The sequence below is a fragment of the Choloepus didactylus genome, chromosome 2 (assembly GCF_015220235.1).
Source record: "Choloepus didactylus isolate mChoDid1 chromosome 2, mChoDid1.pri, whole genome shotgun sequence".
NCBI classification, from domain to species: Eukaryota; Metazoa; Chordata; class Mammalia; order Pilosa; family Megalonychidae; genus Choloepus; species Choloepus didactylus.
Genome location: NC_051308.1, coordinates 110193980 through 110219516, shown reverse-complemented (window position 1 = coordinate 110219516; position 25537 = coordinate 110193980). Strand labels below are relative to the sequence as shown.

General features: G+C 50.4%; 3 protein-coding genes across 13 annotated transcripts in view; 2 read left to right on the top strand and 1 right to left on the bottom strand.

The window, feature by feature from the left end:
• The first annotated feature begins 1760 nt into the window (after positions 1-1760).
• FDPS (farnesyl diphosphate synthase) lies at positions 1761-10737 on the top strand. Of its 2 annotated transcripts, none has more exons than XM_037825803.1 (10): positions 1761-1899; positions 3030-3192; positions 4582-4722; positions 8099-8179; positions 8300-8422; positions 8812-8900; positions 8995-9067; positions 9680-9757; positions 9862-9996; positions 10481-10737. In XM_037825803.1, the coding sequence occupies exons 2-10, from the start codon at positions 3052-3054 to the stop codon at positions 10679-10681; spliced, it is 1062 nt and encodes a 353-aa protein (XP_037681731.1). In that variant the 5' UTR covers positions 1761-1899; positions 3030-3051; the 3' UTR covers positions 10682-10737. The 2 variants fall into 2 exon arrangements, with proteins under 2 accessions (XP_037681731.1, XP_037681730.1); XM_037825802.1 differs by lacking the exon at positions 1761-1899 and adding an exon at positions 2714-2951.
• A 248-nt stretch (positions 10738-10985) lies between these two features.
• On the top strand, positions 10986-19975 carry RUSC1 (RUN and SH3 domain containing 1). Of its 5 annotated transcripts, XM_037825785.1 has the most exons (11): positions 10986-11091; positions 11739-13190; positions 13471-13881; positions 14902-15000; positions 15204-15280; positions 15406-15580; positions 15654-15759; positions 15949-15995; positions 16683-17229; positions 17825-17953; positions 19259-19975. In XM_037825785.1, exons 2-11 carry the CDS (start codon positions 11825-11827, stop codon positions 19425-19427), a joined length of 3126 nt encoding a protein of 1041 aa, XP_037681713.1. In that variant the 5' UTR covers positions 10986-11091; positions 11739-11824; the 3' UTR covers positions 19428-19975. The 5 variants fall into 5 exon arrangements, with proteins under 5 accessions (XP_037681713.1, XP_037681714.1, XP_037681715.1 ...); XM_037825786.1 differs by lacking the exon at positions 13471-13881; XM_037825787.1 differs by lacking the exons at positions 10986-11091; positions 11739-13190 and adding an exon at positions 14011-14612 and having other exon boundaries at positions 13867-13881.
• Positions 19976-22292: 2317 nt separating this feature from the next.
• The window catches only part of ASH1L (ASH1 like histone lysine methyltransferase), a 337510-nt gene continuing 334265 nt past the window's right edge, over positions 22293-25537 (bottom strand). For all 6 annotated transcript variants that reach the window (XM_037825772.1, XM_037825775.1, XM_037825773.1 and 3 more), the window contains 2 exons: positions 25166-25467; positions 22293-24768 (listed from right to left, as the gene is read on the bottom strand). In XM_037825772.1, the coding sequence (XP_037681700.1) occupies positions 24677-24768; positions 25166-25467 (394 nt within the window). In that variant the 3' untranslated portion in view covers positions 22293-24676. The remainder of the gene's footprint in view (positions 24769-25165; positions 25468-25537) is intronic.

The window sequence follows — 25537 nt, the reverse complement described above, 5'->3', positions numbered from 1 at the left end:
GATAAAACATGGGAATGTATAACACAGTGAATCTTATGGACAATGTCCATGATTAACTGTACAAATATTAGAAGTCTCTTTCATGAACTAGAACAAATGTATGACACTATAACTAGAAGTTAATAATAGAGAGGTATACAGGGAGAAATATACCTATTGCAAACTATGTACTACAGTTAGAAGCATTTTAACATTCTTTCATCAACAATAACAAATGTATTATGCCAATACTATGAGTCAATAATGGAGGGGAGGTGGTTAGGTGTATGGGAGGATTTGAGTTTTCTTTTTTTGTCTTTATTTCTTTTCTGGAATAATGGATGCACAGCTGTATGATGGCACCATGGGAAATCGACTGTGCATTTTGGATGATTGTATGGTACGTGAACAATCTCAATAAAATTGAATTTAAGAAACATATTAAAAAACCCCCCACAGACCCGACTCCCAGGGGTATAAATCTCCCTGGCAATGCAGAGTATGACTCCCGGGGACGAATGTGGACCCGGCATCGTGGGACTGAGAGTATCTTCTTGACCAAAAGGGGGATGCAAAATGAGACGAAATAGTTTCAGTGGCTGAGAGATTCCAAATGGAGTCGAGAGGTCACTCTGGTGGACATTCTTATGCACTATATAGATAACACCTCTTAGGCTTTAATGTATTGGAATAGCTAGAAGTAAATACCTGAAACTACCAAACTCCAACCCAGCAGTCTGGACTCCTGAAGACAAATATATAATAATGTAGATTACAAGGGGTGACAGTGTGATTGTGAAGACTTTGTGGATCACACCCCCTTTATCTAGTGTATGGATGAGTGGAGGAATGGGGATAAAAACTAAAGGACAAATGGGGTGGGATGGGGGGATGATTTGGGTGTTTTTTTTCACTTTTATTTTTTATTCTTGTTCTGGTTCTTTCTGATGTAAGGAAAATGTTCAGAGATAGATTGTGGTGATGAACGCATAACTATGCTATCATACTGTGGACAGGGGATTGTATATCACGGATGATTGTATGGTGTGTGAATGTATTTCAATAAAACTGAATTTAATAAAAAAAAAAAAAACCCGCAACACACACACACACACGCACACACACACAAACACCTTTTCCCAGTCTTTGCACTCACCTGCGTGAGCGCTCTCCTTCAGGGCTTATCCTGAAGGAGCTTGTAGGCTGTGTGTGTAGAATTGAGGCTCCGAGTGTCAGCTCTGAGTCTTATTTGTAAATGACTGTAGCTGCCAAACATTGTAATTACCGTTTCTTGAGCTCTCAAGGCCCTTTACATATATTATCTCATAGTACTGGTATCTTCATTTCACAGATGAGGAAAGCTAGTTTCAGAGAGGCTAAGTTAACCGAAGAGCAGAAACGTTAAATAATCTGCCCAAGTTAGAGAACTAATAACCGACAAAGTTGGTCCTGCTGGGCTTTTACTAACGTGCCTGACATTAGCTGAACATGCAGAAAACGAAAAGGAAAGTGTGGAGTAAGGCAGACGACTAGGAGGTACTTAGAGTCAGCGCAGGGGAGTTCCCCGCGACTCGCAGGGCAGGTTTCAGTACCCCACACCCCAACCCCCGCGGCCAGACCCCACTCTTTCCAGGTCTTCTGACGAGAGCGTAGCCTTTCCACTGGTCGCCGGTCACAGGGCCCCATGCTCACACGAGGGGAAGCAGCCAATCAACCTCCGCCCAGCCGGCACACGTTGGATCGCGTTGTCTGGTCCCGCCCGCGGCACGCCGGGAATTGTAGTCTAATGACGCATTTCTGCTAATAGTAAAGGGAGATCGAGAACTATTGGACCCAGAGAGCCAAGCGCGGGGCGGGTTCCCCTTTAAGGAGTGCCCCGCCAACAGTCTGGACCGACCAAGAACCGGCATCCAGGAACAGGTGAGAGAAGACGCGGTACTGGGAGTGGAGACAGGGGTTCGAGACCGGGCCTTCCCTCTGTAGCGATACTTTGAAGCACGAGAAGCTCAGTCAGTTGGTCTGGGTTCCTCCGCTTTGAGGGTCGGTGGGCTCGACTGGCTGGTGCCCTGGGCCTGCGAAAACTCCGAGCTCTGCCCGTGAGGGTTGTGGGTGCTCCCAATGTGTCTGGACTCCGGTTTGCTCCTTTGCAGCGAATCCTCCCCGCCCACTCGGGTTCCTCTCCAAAGAGTTGGTGCGAGGCTATCTGCACAGTCCCCGCGATCCCAGTGAGGCTTGGAAGCCGTCCCAGTACCCCAGACCACATGCTCTCAGCACCCAGGGGTTCTGGCCCTAATTCTTCCCCTCCCAGTCCTGGGGTGTGGCTCAGAGTCTGTGCACCTGTCTCCACCTCCTACCAGAGATACCTGGGTTCTAGATTTGCCTTTGCTGCTGCCCAACCTTATCTTCCTACTCCTACAGCCTCATTTTGGTCTCTGTAAAATAAGAGTGATTTAAGGCTTCTCCTAGCTCCTGGTCTTGGGATATTTACTCTGTACCGCCTCCTCCCCCAGCCTTGTTCACGCAGCTTTGAGAGCATTCCGTGCTTGCCTTATTTCAATGGGCGATCAGTTGGCGACTCTCAGTCACTCAGCCATACTTTTTGCTCTTTGCTCTTCCTTCTTTCTGTAAGTGTCCTCAAGCTCAGCTCACAAGAGGTCGGGGCATTCTGGTCAGGAAGTAAAAGGTTGGGGTGGGGATGACCTGGGGAGCTGCCACGGTGCATCTGCCTTCGGTCCTTGCCCCTGCAGGGAGTGCTCGGTGCCCCCTCCCTATGCCACCTCTGCGATGCCCCTGTCCCGCTGGCTGAGATCTGCGGGGGCCTTCCTGCTGCCAGCCCCCTGCTGGGTGCCCAGGGAGAGGTGGCTGGGTTCCCTGCAGCGGCACGGGCAGCCCTCCCTGGTGTACGGGTGCCCAGTCCTGGGGGTCTGGCACGGTGCCCGCCGCTGGTGCCAAGCGTGTACAGAGGCGCCTCGGTGAGTGTGGTGGGGGTGAGGGGCCACGGGGAGGGGAGCAGCCAATCAGGTTCCTGACTTTGTTCTTCCTCTCTTCAGAGCACTTTGCTCCTCCCTCAGAATGAATGGAGACAAGAAATCTGATGTTTATGCCCAAGAAAAGCAGAATTTCATCCAACACTTCTCCCAGATTGTCAAGATGCTGACCGAGGATGAGATGGGGCATCCAGAGACAGGAGATGCTATTGCCCGGCTCAAGGAGGTGAGGGGTCAGTGAATCAAGGGAGTGAGCCTCCAGTCACTCTCCTTATAGGTGGGATTCTACTGTGGCTTTTGGGGGATGTTTGCCAAGAGAGAAGACTTTTGCTTGAGTGACTCTGCCTGTGCCCTGGAGGGGGCAGGTGAGCTCATTCAGCCCATCAATCCCGCTTCTTGGCTCTGGTAGGAGGCAGGCCTTCCAGACTGTTCTGTGTGGGGATAGAGGCCTTGGACCTGGTGAGTCTTTGACTTTGGTGAGAAAGGGAATTAGTTGTCCAGAAATCATAAGGGACTGTCCTGGCAGGGAGCTGGGAGGAAGGCAGTATGAAGTTGTCCTGCTTCCCTGGGGCCTGAATGAGCATCAGAAACTCCTGCTCTAGGACACACACTATTGCTGTGATGCTTGGGATGCCTAATTCTTTTCCTTTCATCCTCTTGGAGTAGCTAGTAAAATTCTTTTTATTAGGGTTGTCTATTTCATCTGTCTGAGGGAAACAAGGAACATGGGGGGCTTTGTCTACACCGGGATAGGGATTAAAAGGGAAGTCATCCCGCTGAATTTGGTTGGGTTAAGAGAAGGGTAGAAGGCAAAGTGAGAGACTCCAGGAGGGGGAGACATCACTGGAGAAATGAGGGGGCGGGCCCCCTGACCTGGGTCCCCCAAGCTCTCCTCTGCCTGACTTTGTGAGGGAGGCTTTTCATTCACAGCTGGGTTGAACTGTGGGTAGGAGGGTGAGTTCTGCAGGGGAAGTCCAGGAGAGGTAGGGTGGGGAAGGAACCTGAGAAGGAGGGATCGGAACAAGCCAGCCATTCCTTAGCATGTATAGGATTTTCCTGGGGTTCAAGTCCTGTCTTGGGCTTGGGAGCAGATTTTAGTCTATACTGTGTAGCCTCTCAGTTTACTGGGGAAGATAGTGCAGAGAGAGAGAGAGAGAGAGAGAGAGCCTGGGGCTAGGGAACTTTTCTAACTGGGCTCCAGGACTTGAGGGAAGGAACCAAGAGCGTAGCAATTCCAGAGGCCTGGAGGAGGAGTTGGGGTTGAGGAGCATAGAGTTAAGTGGTGGTTGCACCAATACTAGGGGTCAATAATAGGGGGGAATAAAGGATATGGGGTGTTTTGGGTTTTCTTTTTGTGTGTCTGTTATTTTTCCCTTGGGAGCAATGAAAATGGTCTAAAATTGAGTGTGATGATGATTGTACAACTAAAGGATGATACTGTGAGACACTTACACTTTGGTTGGAATATATGGTTTGTGAATATACCTCAATAAAATCTGCAAAAAAAAAAAAAAAAAAAGTTAAGTGGTGGTTGTAAAAGGGAAAGGGCATGAGAAATCTCAGAGGAGCTGCTGTGTGGTCCCTGATCCCCTGTCTCCTTTCCCCTGTCCCCCAGATCCTGGAGTACAATGTCATTGGAGGCAAGTACAACCGGGGTTTGACGGTGCTGGCAGTGTTCCAGGAGCTGGAGGAACCAAAGAAGCAGGATGCTGATAGCCTCCAGCGGGCCCTGACTGTGGGCTGGTGTGTGGAACTGGTGAGAGGGCTGGGGAAGGGCAGGAGAAGAAGAGGTTTATCGGAATGGGGGTGCCCAGGGCAGGGAAGAGGAGGGATGGCCTGAAACTGGTTCCTGGGTTGTGTTTGTGTTTCTGTGTTGTTGTCGTGTGCTCCAGCCAAATTTAGGCAGAGCGAATCACTCAGAGAGTTAACAAATGTGGGGAGCCTTTTAGGCCATTCGGTGCATATTTCGACTGTAGGCTAGTTGTGCACCAGGGCTTCAGCTGGGCGGAAGAGGAATCAGCTCTTTCCCCTGAGCAGAGAGCAGCCATAAAAGTGACACATTCCTTCCAGAAGATTATTCTAAAGCAAAGATTGAAGACTAGCAGGCCATTGATAGTTTTTGAAGATTTTGAAAAATTAAGTTCTCTAAATTTAACAAAGTAGATATTTCAAATAAAAACAGGGATTTCTAGCATCACTTAAACACTTAGAGGATCTGGGTCTACATTCCCATGTAGGAACAACTGGCTGAAGCTGAGTTGAGGGCATGTGCTGTCCTATGTGTGCCTCTCCCTGGTTTACCCCCAGTCGCCTCCTCTCCTCATCTCCTGCACCCAGCTCGCCTGGCCTTGAAGGTGTTTGGTTTGCTGGCCTGGCCTAAAGTCTTTGTTAGTGGCAAGGTGATCGGATTCCATGAAGGGTGCCAGGCCCTGAGGAGGGTGACAGTGAGCACAGAAGGACTTGGGAATGACTGGGTGGGGCAGGGGAAGGGAGAAGAATGGATGGTGTTGAGGCTTCTGGTCTGAGTGACTGGGAGGATGGTGAGGAGAAGAGCAGCTGGCTCAAGGGAGGACTTGATAGGCTCGGAGTCGGCCACACTGCGTTCTTAGTATGGGCAGAACAGGTGGAGCTGCCTGTTCTGTAGGCGTTAGAAATTCCAGTCTGGAGCTTGAAGTGAGATGGGCCTGGAGACATAGGGATTATTTACCTCCAAGGAGGTAATATGATGGCATCACTGAAGGAGAGGGCCAGGAACAGGGCCCTGGGTGACAGGGATGTCCCTCTGGGGATCAGGAGGGGCTGAACAGTCCACAGACCTGGAAATGATGGGCAAGGAGGGAAGCAGAGGACCAGGGCAGGGCAGGTGAGCAGAGCTCCGGGGGGTCAATGGAGGCAAGAACTCGGAGGGGCCAGCAGCATCTCACAGTGGAATCCATAGTTCTTAACCTTGGCTGCAAATTAGTTCATCAGGGAGTGTTTTTTTTTTTTTTTTAATGCCATCAAGGTGTTTAATGGTGACATAATCACAAAAACAAGCTATGAATGGACTGCATTTTCACTTAACTCCTCCCCAAGATGCCATTTGACTTCTTAATACTACTGCCACCATTCTTTTTCCATGGGTAATTTTTATTATAATTCCTGCTTCTGTCTTTTTTTTTTTTTTTTTTACTTCTTCCTCATTTCTTTCAACCTTATTTTTCTGTTTCAGCATCTACCTCCTAAAAAATAAGGACATTTGCCTATATAACCACAATACCATTATCACATTGAAGATTCTAACACTGATACAGTAACATTATCTAATGTAAAGTCTATTCAGATATCTCCAATTCTCCCCAAAAGGTCCTTTATGGCTTTTTTTTTAATTGTGAACTTTAACATCTATACATAACAGTGATAACTTTCAGAGTATGATTTCATAAGTAGTTAGAGAGCAAGTGTCAAAGAATGTCGTAGGTCCCAGTTCCACAACTTCGGCCATTTCCATTATTGTAAGATCTTTTATAGCTTTTTTAACATCTAAGACCCAATCAAGGATAATGCATTGTATTTGGTAGTTTTTCTTCAGTCTTTAATTTAGAATAATCCTTACATCATAATCTACTTTCTCTTTCTCTTTTTTCTTTCTTTCTTTTTCTTTCCCTTCCTCCCTCTCCCACACCCTCTCTCCTTCTCTCCCTCTTTCTACCTCTCTACCTCTCTGCCTTTCTCTCTTTCTGTTTTCCAGGACACTTGTTTGGTAGAGTGGCTCACAATCCAATCTGGATTTGTCTGACTACACTCAGGTTAAACATTTTGGTAAAAATAGGTATATTTCCTATTACTGGAGATGAAAAAAACAAAACAAAATAACTCCTTAATGCTGAGGTACCACCCCTATAGATTTTCATTTAACTGATCTGGAGTGGGACCCTGGCATTGGCGTTTTTAAAAAGTTCCCCTAGTGAACTTAAAGTGCACCTGGGGTTAGGCATCACTGCTGAGACTGAGGGGGGCCACTGGAGAGCCACCCTTTTGAGACAGTCTTAGTTGAGTGGTGGTGGTTGAAAGGAGGCAGTGGACGGGTGGCTTGCAGGGGGAACTGTGCCACTCCACAAACACAATCCTAATAAAACCTGTGACTCCAATTGGAAAGCTAACCCCCACCCCTGGACGCCATCAGAGGTAAAGGCAAGGATGGGTGCCTCCTTCCCCAGGGACTCACCTGGAGCAAAAGCAGGGGTTGTGCTGGCTCGTTCCACACCACCCACACCTGAGCCAGTGGGCAGTGTTGGGGCCTTCTCTGAGCAATACCGTGCCCCCTAGCAGACACAGAGGGATCAGGATGGTGTCCTGAAAATGTTTAAGGAACCAGAATGTGTAGCCTGATTGCAAGAATATGGGGGTATTAGGGTTTTTCATTCATTGGACAAGCATTTATTGAGCACCCACTCTTGGGCTACTACTGTGCTAGCCTCTGGAAATGCCAAGAGAGTAGACATCATGCCTGCCTCCAAAGAGTTCACAATCTTGTGGGAAAACTGATGCGTTCAGCTACTCTCAGACAGGCTGGGACCCAGGAGAGTAAGACCTTTGCTGATTTTCAAGAGTACAGAACCAATACCTACAGGTGAAAGTTGCCAGGAATCAGACTTCAGTTCTATCCTACTAGATTTGCACCCCCAACTGGCTCCCTTACGTGGGGCTGTGTTCCTAGTCACTGGAGGGGTTAAGCAGAGTGCCTGGGGACAATTCAGGAATAGCCTTTGTTTGTATAAGAAGTCATGTTAAGTCAAGTTGCACGAAGAAATCTTACTCTTAAGTGTTCACTGAAGTTTTTGACTACAAGAGTACAGTATATGGAGGTATTTCATAATGTGCCTGGCACTGGGGATTATGTAGGGCTCATTGTCTAGAGATGTCAGAGGTCAATAATAATCTCTTACACTGAAAACAGGAGAGTGTTTTAGTCTCATTTTATAGATGGGCAGTGAGCCAAAGAGGTCATGTGACTTTCTAAGGCCCCATAAAACAGAACAGAAGTCTTCAGCCTCCCCATCCTTCCCAACTCATCAAAAACAGCTCTGTCTCTGGTAGAAAGAACGTAAGGAACCCTGGGGGTCTTATCCCACTCTTGCTTCTCTTCCTAGCTCCAAGCATTTTTCCTGGTATCAGATGACATTATGGATTCATCCCTCACCCGACGGGGACAGCTCTGTTGGTATCAGAAGGTAAAGTGGGGAAGTGGTTACATACAGCCTGACTGACATGTTTGGGGTGATGGTTCTCGATATGAGCCTAGGCCACAGACGCAGAAACTGATTGCTCCTCTTTCTCTGTACCCCTGACAGCCAGGCATAGGTTTGGATGCCATTAATGATGCCATACTGCTGGAAGCGTGTATCTACCGCCTGCTGAAGCTCTATTGCCGGGAGCAGCCCTATTATCTGAACCTGATCGAGCTGTTCCTGCAGGTGTGCTGCAGACCAGGGTTCAGTGCCCAGAGGCTGACTGCAGTAACCTTGGTCTTTATGGGACAGTCTCTTCTAGCTGGTTTCAGGGCACAGGAGATACTTAGGGTTGTCTGGAAGGGGAAAGAAAGCAAGGAAGGGAGATTGGAAGGGTGATGGTGGTGGGAAGGGCTTCTGTGTCCCTGTGATTGGAAGAAGGGACGATAAAAGACTGTGTGTGTTTAAATATGGGCCTTAAGTTTTTTGTAGCCCCAAACTGGGGCCTTCTCTCTTCTCCACTGCCTTTCTGACTCTGCCCTGTTGTCAGCTGGTGTAGGATGTGGGGCCCAAGATGTCAAGGTTCCCCGACCCTGGAGATGGCCCAGCTTATGGGCTGTCTTTTTCCTCCTTAGATTTCCTATCAGACTGAGATTGGGCAGACGTTGGACCTCATCACAGCCCCCCAGGGCAATGTGGATCTTGGCAGATTCACTGAAAAGAGGTGAGGGACAGTGGGGAAACCATGCCTGGAGAGTGAAGGAGAACCCAGGGTGAGCACTGCCCTTCTGAGGAGTTTATCTTCTTTCTCTACTCAGGTACAAATCCATTGTCAAGTACAAGACAGCTTTCTACTCCTTCTACCTTCCTGTAGCTGCTGCCATGTATATGGTGAGTGATGCCCCCCACCCCACCCCTTGCTGCCCTGTTGATGTGGACTTGTGGACCATCTGGTTCCATCACTGGATGGCTGTGTGACCTTGAGCAAGTCACTTAATCTCTCTGAGTCTGTTTCCTCAGCTGTAAAATGAGGATAAAATCCCTACCTCAAGGGTTGTTGTAAAGATGAACTGAGGCAAGGGATATGAAAGTGCTCACCTCATCATAGGAGAACAATAAATCTTGTGTCTGGATATGGATAGGAGTAGGGAGGAGATGATTCAAGCTGAGAGGGAGAAGACTGGATTCAAAGGCAGTTAATGGGAATAACTGCCTACCCAGACCTTACTTCCCCAAGTTCCCTTTTCATCCTGAAAGATGAAAGACTGGGAAGAAGGATCAGACTTGAGACTTGTGAGAGGAGAGAAGATGGTCTGAGGGCCTCCAGGTTGGGTTCCTAGAGTGGGCAAGGGCAGACCTGCTGCGACTCCCAGGGAGGCCAGGGATGTCTGAAAGGAGAGAAGTTTTGGGACTACACTAGGACAAGACCCAAGGGAGCAGGAAGCAGCCAGGAAGATGAAGGTACCTCTGGGGGTTCCCTTCTCAATCCCCCTTTCCCTGTAGGTGGGCATTGATGGGGAGAAAGAGCATGCCAATGCTGAGAAGATCCTGCTGGAGATGGGAGAGTTCTTTCAGATTCAGGTAGGAAGGCATCAGGCACTCACAGAGAACAGGCACCAGCTCTCCTCCTTCCCTACCTGGGGAAGCCCCTTCATCCCTCCTTTTCTCCCCCACCCCCCATCCAGGACGATTACCTTGACCTTTTTGGGGACCCCAATGTGACAGGCAAGATTGGCACTGACATCCAAGACAACAAGTGCAGTTGGCTGGTGGTTCAGTGTCTGCAACGGGCCTCTCCGGAACAGCGCCAGATCCTGCAGGTTCCTGGGAGAGGGCTCTGGGTCCTTGAGCTGATGAGAAAGGGGGTAGAAAGGTGGTTTCTCAACTGGGATGATTCTGCAGTTCTGCCTCCCACCTCCCCAGGGGACATATGCAGACATGTTTTGTTGTTAACAACCCTGGGGTGGGTGGGTAGGGGTATGCTACTGGCATGTAGGAGGTAGAGGCCATAGATGCTAATCATCCAATAACTGGACAGAACCCCCCCCCCCCCAACAAAGAATTAGCTGCTCCAAAATGTCAGTAGTGCCAAGGTTGAGAAACCCAAGGGTAGAGGAAACTGAGGCCATTTGGGATGGAGAAAGGGAGGGTCAGGATCTTGGACACAGAGACACTTGAAATAGGAGGCAAGAATGGAGCCAATGGCTTTAGAGATATTCTGAATATGTGGTTGAGGTGGGTGGAGGGGTTCTGGGGGCGCTGGGGGAAGGCTGAGCCCACTTTTCTGCCTCCAACCCCTTCCAGGAGAATTACGGGCAGAAGGAGGCTGAGAAGGTGGCCCGAGTGAAGGCGCTGTACGAGGAGATGGAGCTGCCAGCTGCCTTTACGCAGTACGAGGAAGACAGTTACAGCCGCCTTCTGGGTCTCATCGAGCAGTACTCTGAGCCCCTGCCCCCGGCTATCTTCTTGGGGCTGGCGCACAAGATCTACAAGCGGAAAAAGTGACCCAAGAGACTCGAGGGCTGGAAGGGGAGGCTTTTAATAAATTAGTCTAAACTTCCTATGGTTCTGTTCGCGCTTGCACTCGTGCCAGCCGGGGGCCTGGTTCTGTCCAGAACGGCCGCAGGGTGGGGGTGGGAGACGGGAGACTGCGAAGGGGCCCGTAGGCCTGGGCTCTACGGAAGCAGAGAGCTGGACCTGAGCTCTCTGAGGGTGACAAAGGCTAGACGACAAGCGCTGGGGGGCGGGCTTGAGCCACGCCACGCCCACGCGCGGAGGGGCGCGGCTGCGCATCGCCTGGCGGGTTGTCCTGACGCTCGGCTCTCCCCCTCCCCTACGGTCTGTGCCGGGCTGGGCGGGGACCGGGCAAGCCGCGGAAGAGCCCCAGGCCGAGAAGCAGTTGCTGGAGGACCCTGGTGAGGAAGGCCCGCCCGGCCTGTGGGTGTGGATGGATAGACCGGAGCACCCGGGGTGGGGCTGGAGAGGGACACCAGTAAAAATAAAGAAGGGGTAGGGTGGTGGCTGGATGATGGAGATGGTTAGGGAGAGAATGGACCCACACACCGGCGTTCCGGGAGACGTGAGGGTGCACCGCGGCTGCAGGCTGGGTTAACGGCTGCTCCCTCCCTGCCCCCCACCCCCCGCCCCTTTACTGCATGAACCAGCCAGATGCGGCTCATTGCCCCGGTCCCATTTCAAAGCATCCGGGCGGGGCATCCCTTGGCCCCTTCCTCTGGGATCGGGAGGCAGCCTACGGGCAGGGCCAGACCCGGGGGTCCATTTGAGGTTCCGGTCTCTTTCAAGCCCCCGCCCTCCCCGACGAAGATGCAGAGCGCAGCCGCATTCTCTGACTCTCCCCGCATCATCCTCCGGCGGTTACATTCGACTCCACCTTCAAACACTGCAGTGGAAACTAATGGCCAATCGATGCTTAATTGCACCTCATTTAAATATCGGCCATTGTACCCGGCGGCTTCCCAGGCCTCTCCAGCCTTTAGTCACCTCGGTGTCCTTCCCGCGGCCGCGCCCTTACTGGCTGGTTTTCACCATCCCTATCTTCTAGGTCTGCATCTGCTGTTGTCAGGTAGGTGGACGTGAGAGGCCCGACCCTCCTGAGAATCTAGAGGCCATCCCGTCGCAGCCGGCACCATGCTGTCCCCTCAGAGGGCTTTACTCTGCAACCTCAACCACATCCACCTCCAGCACGTCTCCCTGGGCCTGCACTTGTCCCGCCGTCCCGAGCTCCGGGAGGGTCCCCTGAGCACACCTCCTCCTCCAGGGGATACCGGGGGCAAGGAGAGCAGGGGCCCCTGCAGTGGGACGCAGGTGGACGCCAATTCCAATAGCCCAGCTGTGCCCTGCCGATGCTGCCAGGAGCACGGGCCAGGTCTAGAAAACCGGCAGGACCCGTCACAGGATGATGAAGGGGCTGCCTCTCCCTCAGACCCCGGCTGCTCCTCCTCTCTCAGTTCCTGCTCAGATCTTAGCCCCGATGAGTCCCCCGTTTCAGTCTACGTGAGGGACCTCCCTGGAGACAAGGACGCCCAGCCCCAGCCCAGCATCGCCCCTCTGGAGCAGGGCTCCCCGCTGGCTTCCGCGGGCCCTGGAGCCTGTTCCCCGGACAGTTTCTGCTGTTCTCCCGATTCCTGCTCCGAAGCTTCCTCCCCGCCTAGCCTTGGCCTGGACTCCAACTGCAACGCCCTGACCACTTGCCAGGAACCCCCTTCCCCACGGCTGGAGGAAGAGGAAGGGAGTGAGGAGCAGGATCTCCCTATCTCTGAGCTCCCAGAGGCGGATGATGGGAAAACCGACCCTGGGAAAACGGAGCCCAGTTGGAAAATCAACCCTATTTGGAAAATTGACACGGAGAAATCGGATGCTGGCTGGAAAGTCGCCGAGAACAGTAACGCTGGTTGGAAAATCAGTGGGAATATTAACTCCCGCTGGAAAATTGAACCTGGAAAATTCGACTCTAGTTGGAAAACCAACACGGAAATAACTGATTCTGGCTCGAAAACAGATGAAGGGAAAATCGATGGGGGATGGAGAAGTGACGTCAGCGAGGAGCCGGTGCCCCACCGGACAATCACGTCTTTCCACGAGCTGGCCCAGAAGCGCAAGCGGGGCCCGGGGCTGCCCCTAGTGCAGCAGGCCAAGAAGGACCGCAGCGACTGGCTCATCGTCTTCTCGCCGGACACTGAACTGCCCCCAACCGGGTCGCTGGGCTGCTCCCCGGCGCCTCCTCGGGAAGTCACCACCTTCAAGGAACTACGGTCACGAAGCCGGGCCCCGCCCCCTCCAGTCCCGCCCCGAGACCCCCCAGCTGGCTGGGCCTTGGTCCCGCCCCGGCCTCCACCCCCACCTGTTCCTCCCCGGAGGAAGAAGAATCGACCCGGGCTGCAGCCTATAGCGGAGGGGCAGCCCGAGGAGGGTAGGGTGGGCAGCCCCGCGGCTGCCGAGGAGGCCCCAGCCGCAAAGGAGCCGGAGGAGCCCCGCGCGCAGGCGGGCTTCGAGGGTAAGAGGCCGCAGGAGGTAACGGGAGGTGGGCTGGGCTTCGGCCTTGCCACGTCCGCCCGAGCCTCCAACTCGGCCCGCCTGTGTCCCCTCCATTCTGTGTCACCCACCCTCCCCGTCCACTTCTGCCAGGGAGCGCTCCGGGAAAGGGAGAAACTGGGTGGGTGATTGGGTTACGGGACTAACTCTTTGCTCCCTCTTTCTCCTGCCCCTCCTCGCCTGGCTGCCCGTCCCGCTGCCCTCCTCCCCCTCCGCGCCTGCCCGGCCAATTCTGCCTGCAGCCAGTCCCCTTCTGCTCCCCCGACCCCTGGTTTTCCGGTTCTCGGCCGAGGGGCGCCCCCTGTTGGAGGGTGGGGGCGCGGGCGCAGCTGGGTCTCTGCTCCTGGCGCCTCTGGCCAGCTGGTCCGGCGCCGGGCTGCGGCTGCAGGGGGCGTCGAGCCCCTCAGAAGAGCAGCTGCTGCCTGTCCGCCTGTCCCCCGTGGGAGCCTATTCGCCTCCGGCTCGGGGGGCCCTGCCCTGCCTGGCCAGCCCCGAACTGGCACTGCTGCTGTCCCCGCTCTTTCCCAGAAGTAGCACCTTCCCCGCCGCGGCTCCCCCACCCCGCCAGGTACTCGCTTCCCCGCTGCCACCTCCACCTCGTCCGCCGAAGGCCCCTCGCTGGATCCGGAGCCCACCGCCTCCGCCCAGGCTACGTAAGACGGACCCGGGCAAGCCCCGAGAGCCACGCCTCTGGCTTGGTCGCCCCGCCCACTCCAAGGCCCCAGCCCTGGCTCCACCCATTGTCATCCCGCCCTGAGCTTCAGCTCTTTAACTGTTACCAGGCTTGGCCCCGCCCCTCAACCTGGGCAGATTCCAAGCAAGTTCATCGGTCCTGGGGAGTCTGGACCTGCTCTTCGTGTTATGGGAGGGTTGCTGCTCTCTCCCGGCCCCTTTCGCTCCAGGCCCTTCCTGGACGTAGCGGTTGCGGGCTTCCTCGGCTTCCACACCCAAGGCTTGGTAGGGGTCCCAGCATGTTCATTGTTAAGGGACTTGCATCACATTCTCTGTGAACCCCTTGGCACCTACAGTTCGGGCCTGACCCCCACCTTGCTTGGGAAGGTGATTATGGACATGGCCGAGAGATTATGGCCATGTCCTCTCCAAGAGGCCAGACCTACGTGGCTGCTGAGAGCGCCCTCCATCCTGATGCAGGCGTGGGCCCAGTTTTCTCCTTTCCAGCTCCTTATAGCCTCCCAACCCTTGGGTCTAGTCTCCCTCTGTCTCTCCTCCCTTTCCCGTCTGTCTTTCCATTGGTCCAGGCTCCCCACGTGTTCCCCGGTTCTCCGCGGGCGGGACTGGGGCCCGGGGCGGGGCGCTGGGCTGCCCCTCCCCTCCCTTGCTCTGCCATCTCCCGCCTTTCAGGCCCCAGCCCCGCAGGCGGGAGGTGAGCGCGGCTGTCCCGAGGCAGGGACTTCCGGGATCGAGGAGGTGGGAGCTGGGCCCTGAGGAAGGGAAATGGGAACGGGGGGAGGGGGGACGGTGAGCGCTGGGATATGTGCAGGGCTTCACTCCGGGGCCCGGTCGAGCTGTCCCTTGTTCCCCTCGACCTTGCAGTCTCACTCCCCAAGACCCTTCATGACCAGGGGCGCTGCAGACCCGCAGGGTGTGGAAGCTCAGAGTCCTGGAGGAACCCCTTGGTCAGTGGCACTCCATCCCTCTTTTCCTCACTCCAGTCCGTAGTTCCTGGTCGTTCGCCGGTGTCCCCGGGGCCCAGCAACTGTGGATGGCAGAAGCCCAGAGTGGGACTGGCCAGCTTCAGGAGCAGAAAAAAGGTAGGATCCCTGACTTCTGACCCCTGACCTCTGAATGAACTGCCTCTCACTTAGGCCCTCTTCTCCCAGGCTATAAGTGATAGGTGTAAACCAGTCTCCCAATTCCATTTTTCTCTTGGATTGGGTATGCCCCCAATCCAAGAGAGAGGGGACTTTGATCCTTCTTCTCCTCTCTCTACCCTTCCTCCTTCCTCCCCTGCCAGGTCTCCTGATAGCCATCAGTGCCTCTGTGGATAAAATCATCTCACATTTTGGGGCTGCCCGAAACTTGGTTCAGAAGGTAAAGGTGGCTTGTGGGGAGAGCTGGGGTGGGGGAGACTTACTGTAGCTCTGGGGATGCAGGAACAGTTGGTGGGGACGAGGTTGGCAGTATCTCTGGACCCATCCCCACTGTGTGGCCTTCAGGCCCAGTTGGGGGATAGCCGACTGAGTCCGGATGTAGGGCATCTGGTGCTGACCACTCTCTGCCCGGCCCTCCACACCCTGGTGGCTGATGGGCTAAAGCCTTTCCGGAAGGACCTCATCACCGGGCAGCGCAGGAGCAGTCCCTGGAGTGTGGTGGAGGCATCAGTGAAGCCAGGTGAGGGGGAGGGCATGGGACTGGGACAAGGGGCAGGGCCTAGGTCTGGCTGACCCTGCTCTGGGTTCCTCAGGCTCCAGTACCCGCTCCCTTGGAACCCTGTATAGCCAGGTCAGCCGTCTGGCTCCTCTGAACAGCAGCCGCAGTCGCTTCCATGCCTTCATCCTGGGCCTCCTCAAGTGAGTGGCCACCTCCTTCCCAGGGTCCCTTCCATGGCTTGGGGCGCAGGTGCATTGGGTAGGATGCAGTAGTGGTGCCCATGCCCTCAGGGAGGGCCTCCCTTCTTTCAGTCTCATCTCCCATCCCCTAGCCAGAGAGGGCTAGAGTCTTCCATCTCCCTGAATTTCTGTCTTTTCTTTCCCCCCCAGCACTAAGCAGTTGGAGCTGTGGTTTTCCAGTATCCAGGAAGATGCAGGTCAGAGGCTCAGATGGAATGGGGTGGGGGTTGCTGGGCTGTGAGTGATGGTGGGGATGGGATCTTTCCTGTTGGTTCCCACAGATGCCAAAATGATACTCTTAATCCGGATCGTTGATCTTATTACTCTTCTGCTTAAAACTCTTCTAAGGAGTCCTATTGCTCAAATCCTTGCTGTGGCCTCCAAAGTCTTGGCCATCTGGCTTCTGTCCTCTTCCCCTGCTTCCAGGCCCTGGGCTTTCCCTAATCATGCCTGTAGTTTTGCTTTCCAGTCCTTGCTGCCCCAGGGCCTTACATATGTTGTCTGCTATACCTAGAACAGGTCGTCCTGCCCCTCCTTCCTCCTCCTTAACCTTCATTCATCCTTTTTGGGTCCTTCCTCGGTGAGGACCCCCATCCATCCTCAGACTGGGCCAGATCCTGCCCCAGTTTCCTGCATGCACCTATAGCACCCTATGTCCTTCTTCCTAGCCTTTATATTGTTACTCAGTTATTTGTCAAAACTTGCTCCATGTGAATCTCCCTTCTGTGGTTCCACATTGGCAGGGATGTGTCAGTCTGGTACCCCACCATGTCCTCCCCTGTATCCCACCCCCTGCCCTAGCACTTAGCACAGTGAGGCTGATGTGGGGAGTCCTCTGGGACCAAGCCCAGAGTGGCAGCTGATGTTGGCCTACTCTTTCCCAGGTTTGCTGTCCCTCCTGTACCTGCCCACTGGATTCTTCTCCCTGGCCCGGAGTGGCTGCCCCTCCCTGTCCACGGAGCTGCTGCTCCTGTTGCAGCCATTGTCGGTGCTCACTTTCCACCTGGACCTGCTCTTTGAGCACCACCACCACCTGCCCCTGGGCCCGCCTCAGGCCCCAGTCTCGCCAGGCCCACCTCCAGCCCTGCAGCAGACTGTACAGGCCATGCTGCACTGGGGGGGTCGGCTGGCCCAGAGCTTGCGGGGGACTTCGGAGGAGGCCCCTTCAGGCCCACCAGCCCCCCCAAGTCCTCCCACATCAGGTAGCTGGTGGGAGCAGCTGACCCAGGCCTCCCGGGTTTACGCCTCTGGGGGCACCGAAGGCTTCCCCCCTACCCGGTGGGGGGCCAGGCATCATGGGACTAGAGCTGAGGGTGCACAGGAGAGGCCCCCACCTTCAGAGGAAACGGCACCAGGCAGAGGCATGTGGCTGGGGAGACTGTTTGGAGTGCCTGGTGGCACAGAAACTGAGAATGGAGCCCTAAAGTCCAGGTAATGGGGGTGCTGCCTTCAGTGACCTTGGATATCCTCTCCCCATCCTCCAGTGGTCCTAATTTGAAATTCCCTAGTGATCCTCTGGATCAGGGGTTGGCAGTCTGTTTTTCTATAGCCATGAGCTAAAAATGGTTTTTACATTTTTAAATGGTTACATTTTAACAGTTATATGAATATTTACATAATGCTTTTGATTTTACCTATTGACCTTCAAAGCCTAAAATACTTACTATCTGGCTTTTTAAGAAAAAGTTTGCCTACTCCTGCTATAGGGATTGACCATTGGTGGCTCATCAACGGCTTCAAGGGCTCTCTAGTGACCCTCTGAATCTCTTTGACCCTCTACAGGTCCTACTGGTTCCACAGGACTCTTGTGAACCTTTGTTGTCACCTCCCTAATCACCCTAAAGCTACCAGTGTCCCACAGCTGCCACTCTGCCCTCAGCAGTGACCAACTCCTGACCTATTTTTTTTTCCCCTGACCTCTTTTGAACTACAGGCCCCTCAGCCACAACTTCCCTCTAAGTCCCTGGGTTCTTGGATCCTTTATGGAGGTGGGGTGATCTCTGAGACCCTATCTCCTTTCTTCCAGGAGACCATCCAGCTGGCTGCCCCCCACAGTGAGTGTGTTGGCTCTGGTGAAGTGGGGGACATCTCCTGAGACTCCCTCTTCTCCTGAGGAGCTTGAGGCCTCAGCCTCCAGCATGGTGGAGACCCATAGGTAAAAAGGGGGAGAATGCACTGGTGTGTAACTGTTATATGCATGTGTGTATATTTGTCTTCACCGAGTGGATGGGAATTAGTGTAAATGCCTCTGGGTTCTAAAGTTAGACAATGCTTAGTTTGCATCGCATCTTTGCTATTTATTATCTGTGTGATGCTTAATTTCTCTAGAAGCCTGGTTTCTTTCTCTGTAAAAAGGGGATAAATACCTTTCTGTTATGGTTGCTGTGAAGACTAAAGATCATTTTATGAACTCATTTGGCACATAGTAGGTGCCCAGTTAGTGTTGATGTTTACTATTTTGTGCACCCATGTGTGCACACTGAGGGATTATGCCTCCCTTTAGTGTTCTAAGCTGGCACCAGGGGCTGCTTCTACTTTGAAGTCTTGCTTCCTTTGGGTTCTCTCAGTCCATTGAAATAAGCTGCTTGATTTTTCATTCATTCAGCAATATTTTTCAAGTACTTACTGTATGCCAAGCATTATGATAGTGCAGAGAACACAAAGGTAAACATTTTGGAGTCCCTGCCCTCAAGAAGCTTGTAGTCCAGAGGAAGATACTGATGAATAAATGAGTAATCATAGTCCTGCACCTGGCAGGGTGGAACACTATGCAAAGGTGCGAGGTTTCAGTGGGCCAGCCAAGGAGCCTGGGCTTTCATGTGAGGCAGTGGGAGCTACTGAAGGGTTTTTAGCCTAGGAGTGATGTGCTTGCTTGTGTTCTAGAAAGATCCCTGACTGCTGTGTGGAAAATGGACCTGTGGAGGGAGGTCAAGGGAGGATTCAGGGAAACCGGTTAGATTATATGCAGTGGTCCAGAGAGAGAGGATAGAGGCCTAAACTAGAATGGTTGCAGTGGAGTTGAAGAGAAAGAGTATATAGAGGAGTGGAAGATAGAAACACCAAATACCAAATGATTTCTGGTGATGGATTAGATGTGAGGTGTTGAGAAACTTGGGTTTTTGCCAGGAGCAACTGAGTAGAAGGTGGTGCCATTTACCACCCTAAAAAACAGAGTGGTCTGGATGAGTTATTTAAGTTTGCATATGTTGAAATTGAAGCACCAGAGAGAAGCACAAATATTGTCAAGTAAGCAACTCAACGGTGGGTTTGGAGCTCAGGAGAGGACTGGGGCCCCAGGTAGTTAACATGTCGATGGTCCCTGAGTCTTGTCCAGAACTCAGTCAGTGTTCACTGAGCTGAACCAATAGGGATGCTCCATATAGTGGGGAGGTGAGGCTTAGAGGCAGCTGGGCCCTATCTCCCTCACTTCACCCCAGTATCTCCCTCTGGCTTGTCTCAGGGCTGTCCGAGCTCTCTGTGACCACACTGCTGCAGGACCGGACCAGCTGAGCTTCCAGCGTGGGGAGGTGTTGCGTGTCATCGCCACGGTGGATGAGGACTGGCTCCGCTGTGGGCGGGATGGAGCAGAAGGGCTGGTGCCTGTCGGGTATACCTCCCTTGTTCTCTAGCCCTGGGACCCTTTCCTGCATATGTGTCCTCCTGTCACCTGGCAATGGAATGGCCCATGAGCACGAATCCATATAAGCTGTCATACTTAGTAGAAGCCTTTTCCCTGTCTGCAAAATACTTTCCTCCCACTTCTGCTAATATTTAAAATAAACTTTCCTTCTTCTCTTCCATGCCCATCTGTAAGGTGAAATCTGCCCTTCTTTCAAATATGTTAAAAGGAATTCCCCTCCATGCAGTCTCTTTCTTATTTATATAAGGGAGCATCTCTCTCCTTTCCTATCTGCAAAATAGAAATCTGCCCCTACCCTACCTTCATCTGTAAGTGGACTGTGCCAATACAGTACATGCCTTGGCTCCCAAGACTAGAAGGCCCTCTAGCCTCCTTCCTGTGTATAGAATCTTCTCTATTCCACTCATCCTGTGTTGCCTGTATTTACTGGACACTCATGCTGTACTAGGTGCTGAAGCCTGAACACCCCTGGTTGGTGGGCCTGTGGTATTGGTCTGCCTCCTTCCTCATCTGTCCCAATAAAGTGTGGGGGTTGAATGTGTGTGTGTGTCACTGGGGGAGGGGAGGGAGGCCCTCTTTGATGCTCCTTTCCTAGCCCAGGTTCAGCTCTTTACTGTTCCCCAAGGAGGGGGAAGTGGCCCCTGATTGGTGTCTGAATCTCAGAAGTGCTTCTCAATTCTGAGACTGGACTGCTTTGTTTTGTTAGGTTGAAATGGTAAGAGCCTGAGTAAATTTGGGGGAGTAGGGAGGATTTAGATAGCCCTTGTTGTACTTAATAGATTCATAGTTAAGGTGAAAGGAAAGATTAAAGGGTTACAAGAAGTGGCAGTCTTTTCTATTTAGTTAATATGACTATTCTGCAGTGATACAATTTCAAGTAAAACCAAAATAACTGATATTTATTACTTTGTTAGAAGTTGAGTTTCCTTTCAATCTTTTGAAATAATGAGAATTACTACAAGATGCTCTTGAGGTTCAAGGATAGTTAAAAATCACTGGGAAGGATTGCTAGATAGATGAAAAATTGCCAGGAAGATTAGAAGACTAGAAAGCTATAAACATAACCAGGTAACAGGGGGAAGCTGAAAACTTGCATGAACACAGGACAAAGGAATCTGGGAGTTTTCCTCCACTGTTGGGAGCTTTGCTGAAGAGGACAAAGGGCTGATGATGAAGAAGACGGGAAGTAAACATCTTAGACCCAAAGCTCTGAACATACTTAGGAGCAGGCTAGGTTGCCTCCTTTGTCACTTTCTAAAACGTTCCCCATTCCTGGCCAACTCATGTATTCATCTACTCCTTGCTTTCATTTTGCATTTTGTTTTGCTGCCCCTCTCAGTTTTAGACCTCAGTTTGCACTTCAGGTGTTTTCTGGGGTATTGTCTCTCAAACTGGATTCTGAGGGCCTCTGTGAATTCCTTAAGAGTCTTGAGTTTTCAAGTTTATGAAACTTTTTCAATTGCAAATTACTATTGCCAAATAAGTTTTGGATGTTTTTATCTTTTAACATTTAAAGTTATAAAGTGGTAGATATGGAAGACTGCTATTACTTTGACAATAGGACCAATATTTCTCAAAGTGAGATATGCATGATAATCTTGGGAGTCCCATGAGTTATTAAAGTTCAAGAAGCAGTGATATAATCTTCATTTCCCATGAGTCAATCTGTCTTCTCTGTTTTCTGACTCCCATTCCCACGTGCTTTGTTTTAGAATGTGTAAATAACTGGGAAGAGTCCTGGAACGACACTATGAGAACATTAGTGAGCTCTGGCTTGATTTAGTATCTGCAGCCACAGCCTAAATGGCTCTCAGGCAGGAGGTAGTAGAGCAGTGGGACCTCCTTGCAGAACATGAAATAGTTTTGCAGAACATGAAATAGTTCTGTACTATTATATATTATCTAGAACAGCTATAGTAGATTCCAAAGGTTAAGAACAAATATAAAAAGATTAAGACCGGCATGTAACAGCAGGGCACCCTAATCCAGAGTCTGGAACCCTAAGTTCTAGGAGTAGAGCGTGAGCTCTTACAGCCAGTTGTTTTGCTTGCTTCTGAGCAACTGGATTCTAGCTGAACTTCCAGCCTGAACGTCCGACCCATGTCTAGGACAAAGATTTTATTGGGCCTTCCAGTTGTTGGCAGGAGTGGGTTTTCCTTCCTTAATTAGTAGGGTCACTCTGGCTATTTCTCACACTTTTCTGTTTGTGGATGAGCACACAGACTTTGGAGTTCTGGCTTCAATACTAGTTAGTATGTATTCTTTTTCAAGTTACTTAACCTCCCTGAGCTTTGGTTTTCACTTCAACAAAATAACAACTTGAGTTATCAGGATTAACTACTGAGCTATATTAACTTTGGGTAGGTTACTTCTTTGTTGCTTCAGTTTTCTCACCTATGAAATTGAGATATGATACCTACCTAAACGGGCTGTTGTATTACCAAAATAAATGTATAAACTGCTTAGAATGGAAATGGTCTAACACATAGTAGCCTAAAAAATGTTGCCTAAAGTTATTATTGCCAACTTCGGAGGTTGTTAATGAGCAGTAAATGAGATGATGCACGTTTGTACAAGGGACAGATGCATAGAATAGTATGGCATGTTTGAGAAACAGCTGGACATTTGGTGTGGGTGATTATCAGGCTGACTGCTTTAGGCTGGGCTGAAACTAGGAAGATCCTAAGACGAAGGCAGTGGATTTATCCATTAGTCAACCTTGGTAAGTACGCTTTGTGTGGGACTCAGGATGCTGATGATGTGGTTTTAGAAAGATCTGTTTAGAAACAGGATGGAAGAGATCCTGGATGATAAATGGAGGGAAGGAAAGGGAAAAAACAGCAAGCTCACCACTCCACAGTTAGGAAAAGTTTTTCCATTTAATACTAGACTTTCAAGGATTGAGATGCAAGCTTTTTATGCAATTACATCCAATGTTAAAATTGGTAATACATAATTTACAAAGATTAACATCAAAACAATCATCTATTTAGATATGCTTTTGTAAAAAGGAAATATATTAGCAGCATTTATATTTTCCGCAATCACACAGCCTACAGACATGCAGACTAACTCTGTATCTATTTGCAGTGATGTAGTGCTTTGCCCCGCATTTCAAACACCAAAACCCGCCTAGCAGCTGGGGGTTTCTTTTTATTTCGTTATTATAAAATAACCGAGAAATAAAAAAAGGCATTAATTTCTACACCAGTAAGAAAAAACAAGTTTTTGCACTTACCTAACATTTGATTGTCTAAAAAACATTTCAGTTTTTAGTCTTTCAACAAAAGAAAGATAAAATGACAGAGCGTAGTGTCTTTTGCTTCTGTTCTTGCATTTTACAAAGTTTTTTTTCTTTCTTTTTTTGTCTTTTTTAAAATGTTAGTGTTTAACACTATTAAAGGAAACAATGAACTTTACTCTTCTCTTTCTTGTCGTTTTCCTGCTTTTGACTAAAAGGAGACCCCCAAAGTGCCCCTATTCCCACCTCCCTCCCACCCTCTCCCTGCCATGAAAACCAAAAGAAACCACTCAAATGGGCTTGGACATGCGATTTTTCCAACTCCACACGAGAGTATCTTATATCCAGGTCTTTTAGTAATGTACAGTGCTTCTCTACAGTAAGAAAATACTCCAAACTATTTTCTTAATTCTCTTTTTTCTTTAATAAAATATTTATTCTGCTTTTTCTTTGCTCAAGGGGATCTCTGGCATCCCCTCTTTCTTTTGTTTTATTTTGTTTTTTCCTCAAGATTGACACAGAAAGGAGATAAAAGAAAAAAAGATTCAGTGGAATGGAAGGTGGTCAATGTTTCTACCTAAACGAGTCAGAGTGTCGTCATCATAAGGGAAATGTACAATTAGGACAGCATTGGTCCAATATTAGGAAAAAAAGTAATGGGGACATGTTTACTACTGTATTGCTTACCAATCACGCAGCAGATATATATATGTATATATATATATATATATACACACACACACACACACACACACACAACTTGGCACATTTAAAAACCACCTTTTCTCTTATAAGAACATCTAAAAGTATATGCATATGTATGTCTGAGAAGACAACAAAGCAAAGCTTTTTAAATTTTAAAGAGACAGTATAGTCTGGTAATTTCTGGCCAAGAGAATGAGAAGGAGGGAGACACCCTGAATATCCCTCCTGACAATGAAGTCACTCAGGAGGGTGGAGGGAAGATGGGACTGGGTATGGGGAGAACACACTGTCTCTTTAAGAGATGGACACTGGAAACTGTACAATTAAGAACTTAAAAGTAGTGTTTTCAGTTGGTAACCTACATTCACGACAAATACTCAGGTGAATACTGTTCAACAGTTTATGTAGTGATTTTTTTGGGGCGGGGGGATAGAGCTCTTTCTTATGTAGGTTTTTAAATGTTTTTTATTTTGAAATGAATCTCCATTCGCACAGCACAGCAGACACACAAGAACCACAGCGATCAAAAACAGCACGTGTGCTGCCAGGGGCCTGGCCTTCCCATTAGAAAAAAAACTGTTGGGCAGGTTATGAAGGGTAAAACAAATAAAAATAGTTACAATAAGTACTGTGCCCTTCTGACCCCATGGGGGCCCTCCCTAGCCAATGTTCCCTTTTTAGGGAGTAGAGGTAGGGAGAGGAGCAGCAGTTACAAGTGCTTTGAGTTGTCAACTCACATTTTACTTTGACCTGGTTGGGCAAGAAAGGAGAGAGAAACTTTCCTAGTCAGGATCTGGAAAGAGGCCCCAGCTACTTTCTGTTTTAGGTCTCTGGGGTAGCTCTCGGAGCTTATAGAGAACAGATGGGTTAGGGGTAGGGATCCTAGCCCCACCCCTTTTGATTCTGAGTTATACCTGGGTATGGGAAGCAGCTTCTTAGCAGTGCCTGTAGGATCCGAGGATGACACAGGAAACCCAAGCTGGGGGGAGGGGCAAGTGTTGCAAAGTACCAATAGGCTCTGGTCATCCCCAATGTGCTCCTTCCTCCTCCCCACATTATTAACCCTCAGGGCGAAGCAATGGAGAGGAAAATAAACTGAACTGTCTTGGACAGATTCCCCTTCTTCCTCTCCACCAGCTCCAAGGTTTACTAAGTACCTAATGTCAACGGCATGGCCTCATTCCCCTTGACTGGACGGACCCTTCCCACCCCTGTCTATACCCAGAGAGCAGGAGGCAGGACTGACTATCTCCACTGGATCCCAGATGCTTGAGGTTCTCATTTTCTGAGGTTCACTTCCGAAAGCTGTTTTCTGGGATAAACAAAGTACGCCTTCGCAGTTTCCTGCCTGATCCTTCCTCCAGCAAGTAGGTCACATCTATGGCTGAAAACAGAATCAAGGAAGCTCATCAAATACCACCCTCCACTCCTTTTTCCAGACTTGAGCTCTAAGAAGATCACAGGAGTTCAAGTATTCTTTTTCTGACCTATAAGAAATTTAGGCCCTCCTTCAGCCCTAGATGAAAAGCATTGTTCTCTAGGAAAGGAGATCCTCTCACCTCCTAAGATATAACTTAAAATTATGTAAGTTTCACTATTTCAAACTATTTCAAGATATAGTTTTATTCCCAACATATAACAAAAGGCAGGCCTATGAAAGAACTGTACTGTTTAATAGAACACTTTCCATTCTGGGACAGTAATCAGAAGCTGTTCTTCATTCTCTCCCCACTTATTTCCCATTGGTGTTAAACCCTAGATTTGAACCTGGTCCTTCTTACCATTTTTTCCAGGGATTTTTTCAAGGAGATTCAGCAAGATCTGGTTGAGTCTCTCCCGTTGGTTATGCCGTCGTTCCTCAGGGGTACAGGCTGGCTGGGGTTCTTGATTGCTTTCCTCTGGTTTCTTTTCACCCTCACTGGCTTCTGCAGTTGCCCCGTCCCTTTCTGGCTCCTCCAGGTTGGGCATCTCATTGGCTGCTTGTTCCTGACTGGCCAGAACCTCTTCAATCAAGGGCAGAGCATCATCTTCTTGGCCCAGGTCTTTTAGGGGTGGCTTTGAGCGCTCGGACTTCCAAGATGATCTGCCAGAAGGATATCTGAATTTAGGCAAGGCTGAGCAGGGCACTTGGGGATGGAAGGGGAATGGAGGGT

Bases quoted from the DNA above. Each gene is read 5' to 3' on its own strand.
- RUSC1 (XM_037825785.1), top strand. From the start codon at position 11,825: ATGCTGTCCCCTCAGAGGGCTTTACTCTGCAACCTCAACCACATCCAC. The intron at 13,191-13,470 runs GTAAGAGGCCGC...TTCTGCCTGCAG, and splicing joins CGCGCAGGCGGGCTTCGAGG to CCAGTCCCCTTCTGCTCCCC. The intron at 17,230-17,824 runs GTAATGGGGGTG...CCTTTCTTCCAG, and splicing joins AATGGAGCCCTAAAGTCCAG to GAGACCATCCAGCTGGCTGC.
- FDPS (XM_037825802.1), top strand. From the start codon at position 2,764: ATGCCCCTGTCCCGCTGGCTGAGATCTGCGGGGGCCTTCCTGCTGCCA. The intron at 8,901-8,994 runs GTGAGGGACAGT...TTCTCTACTCAG, and splicing joins GGCAGATTCACTGAAAAGAG to GTACAAATCCATTGTCAAGT. The intron at 9,997-10,480 runs GTTCCTGGGAGA...AACCCCTTCCAG, and splicing joins AACAGCGCCAGATCCTGCAG to GAGAATTACGGGCAGAAGGA.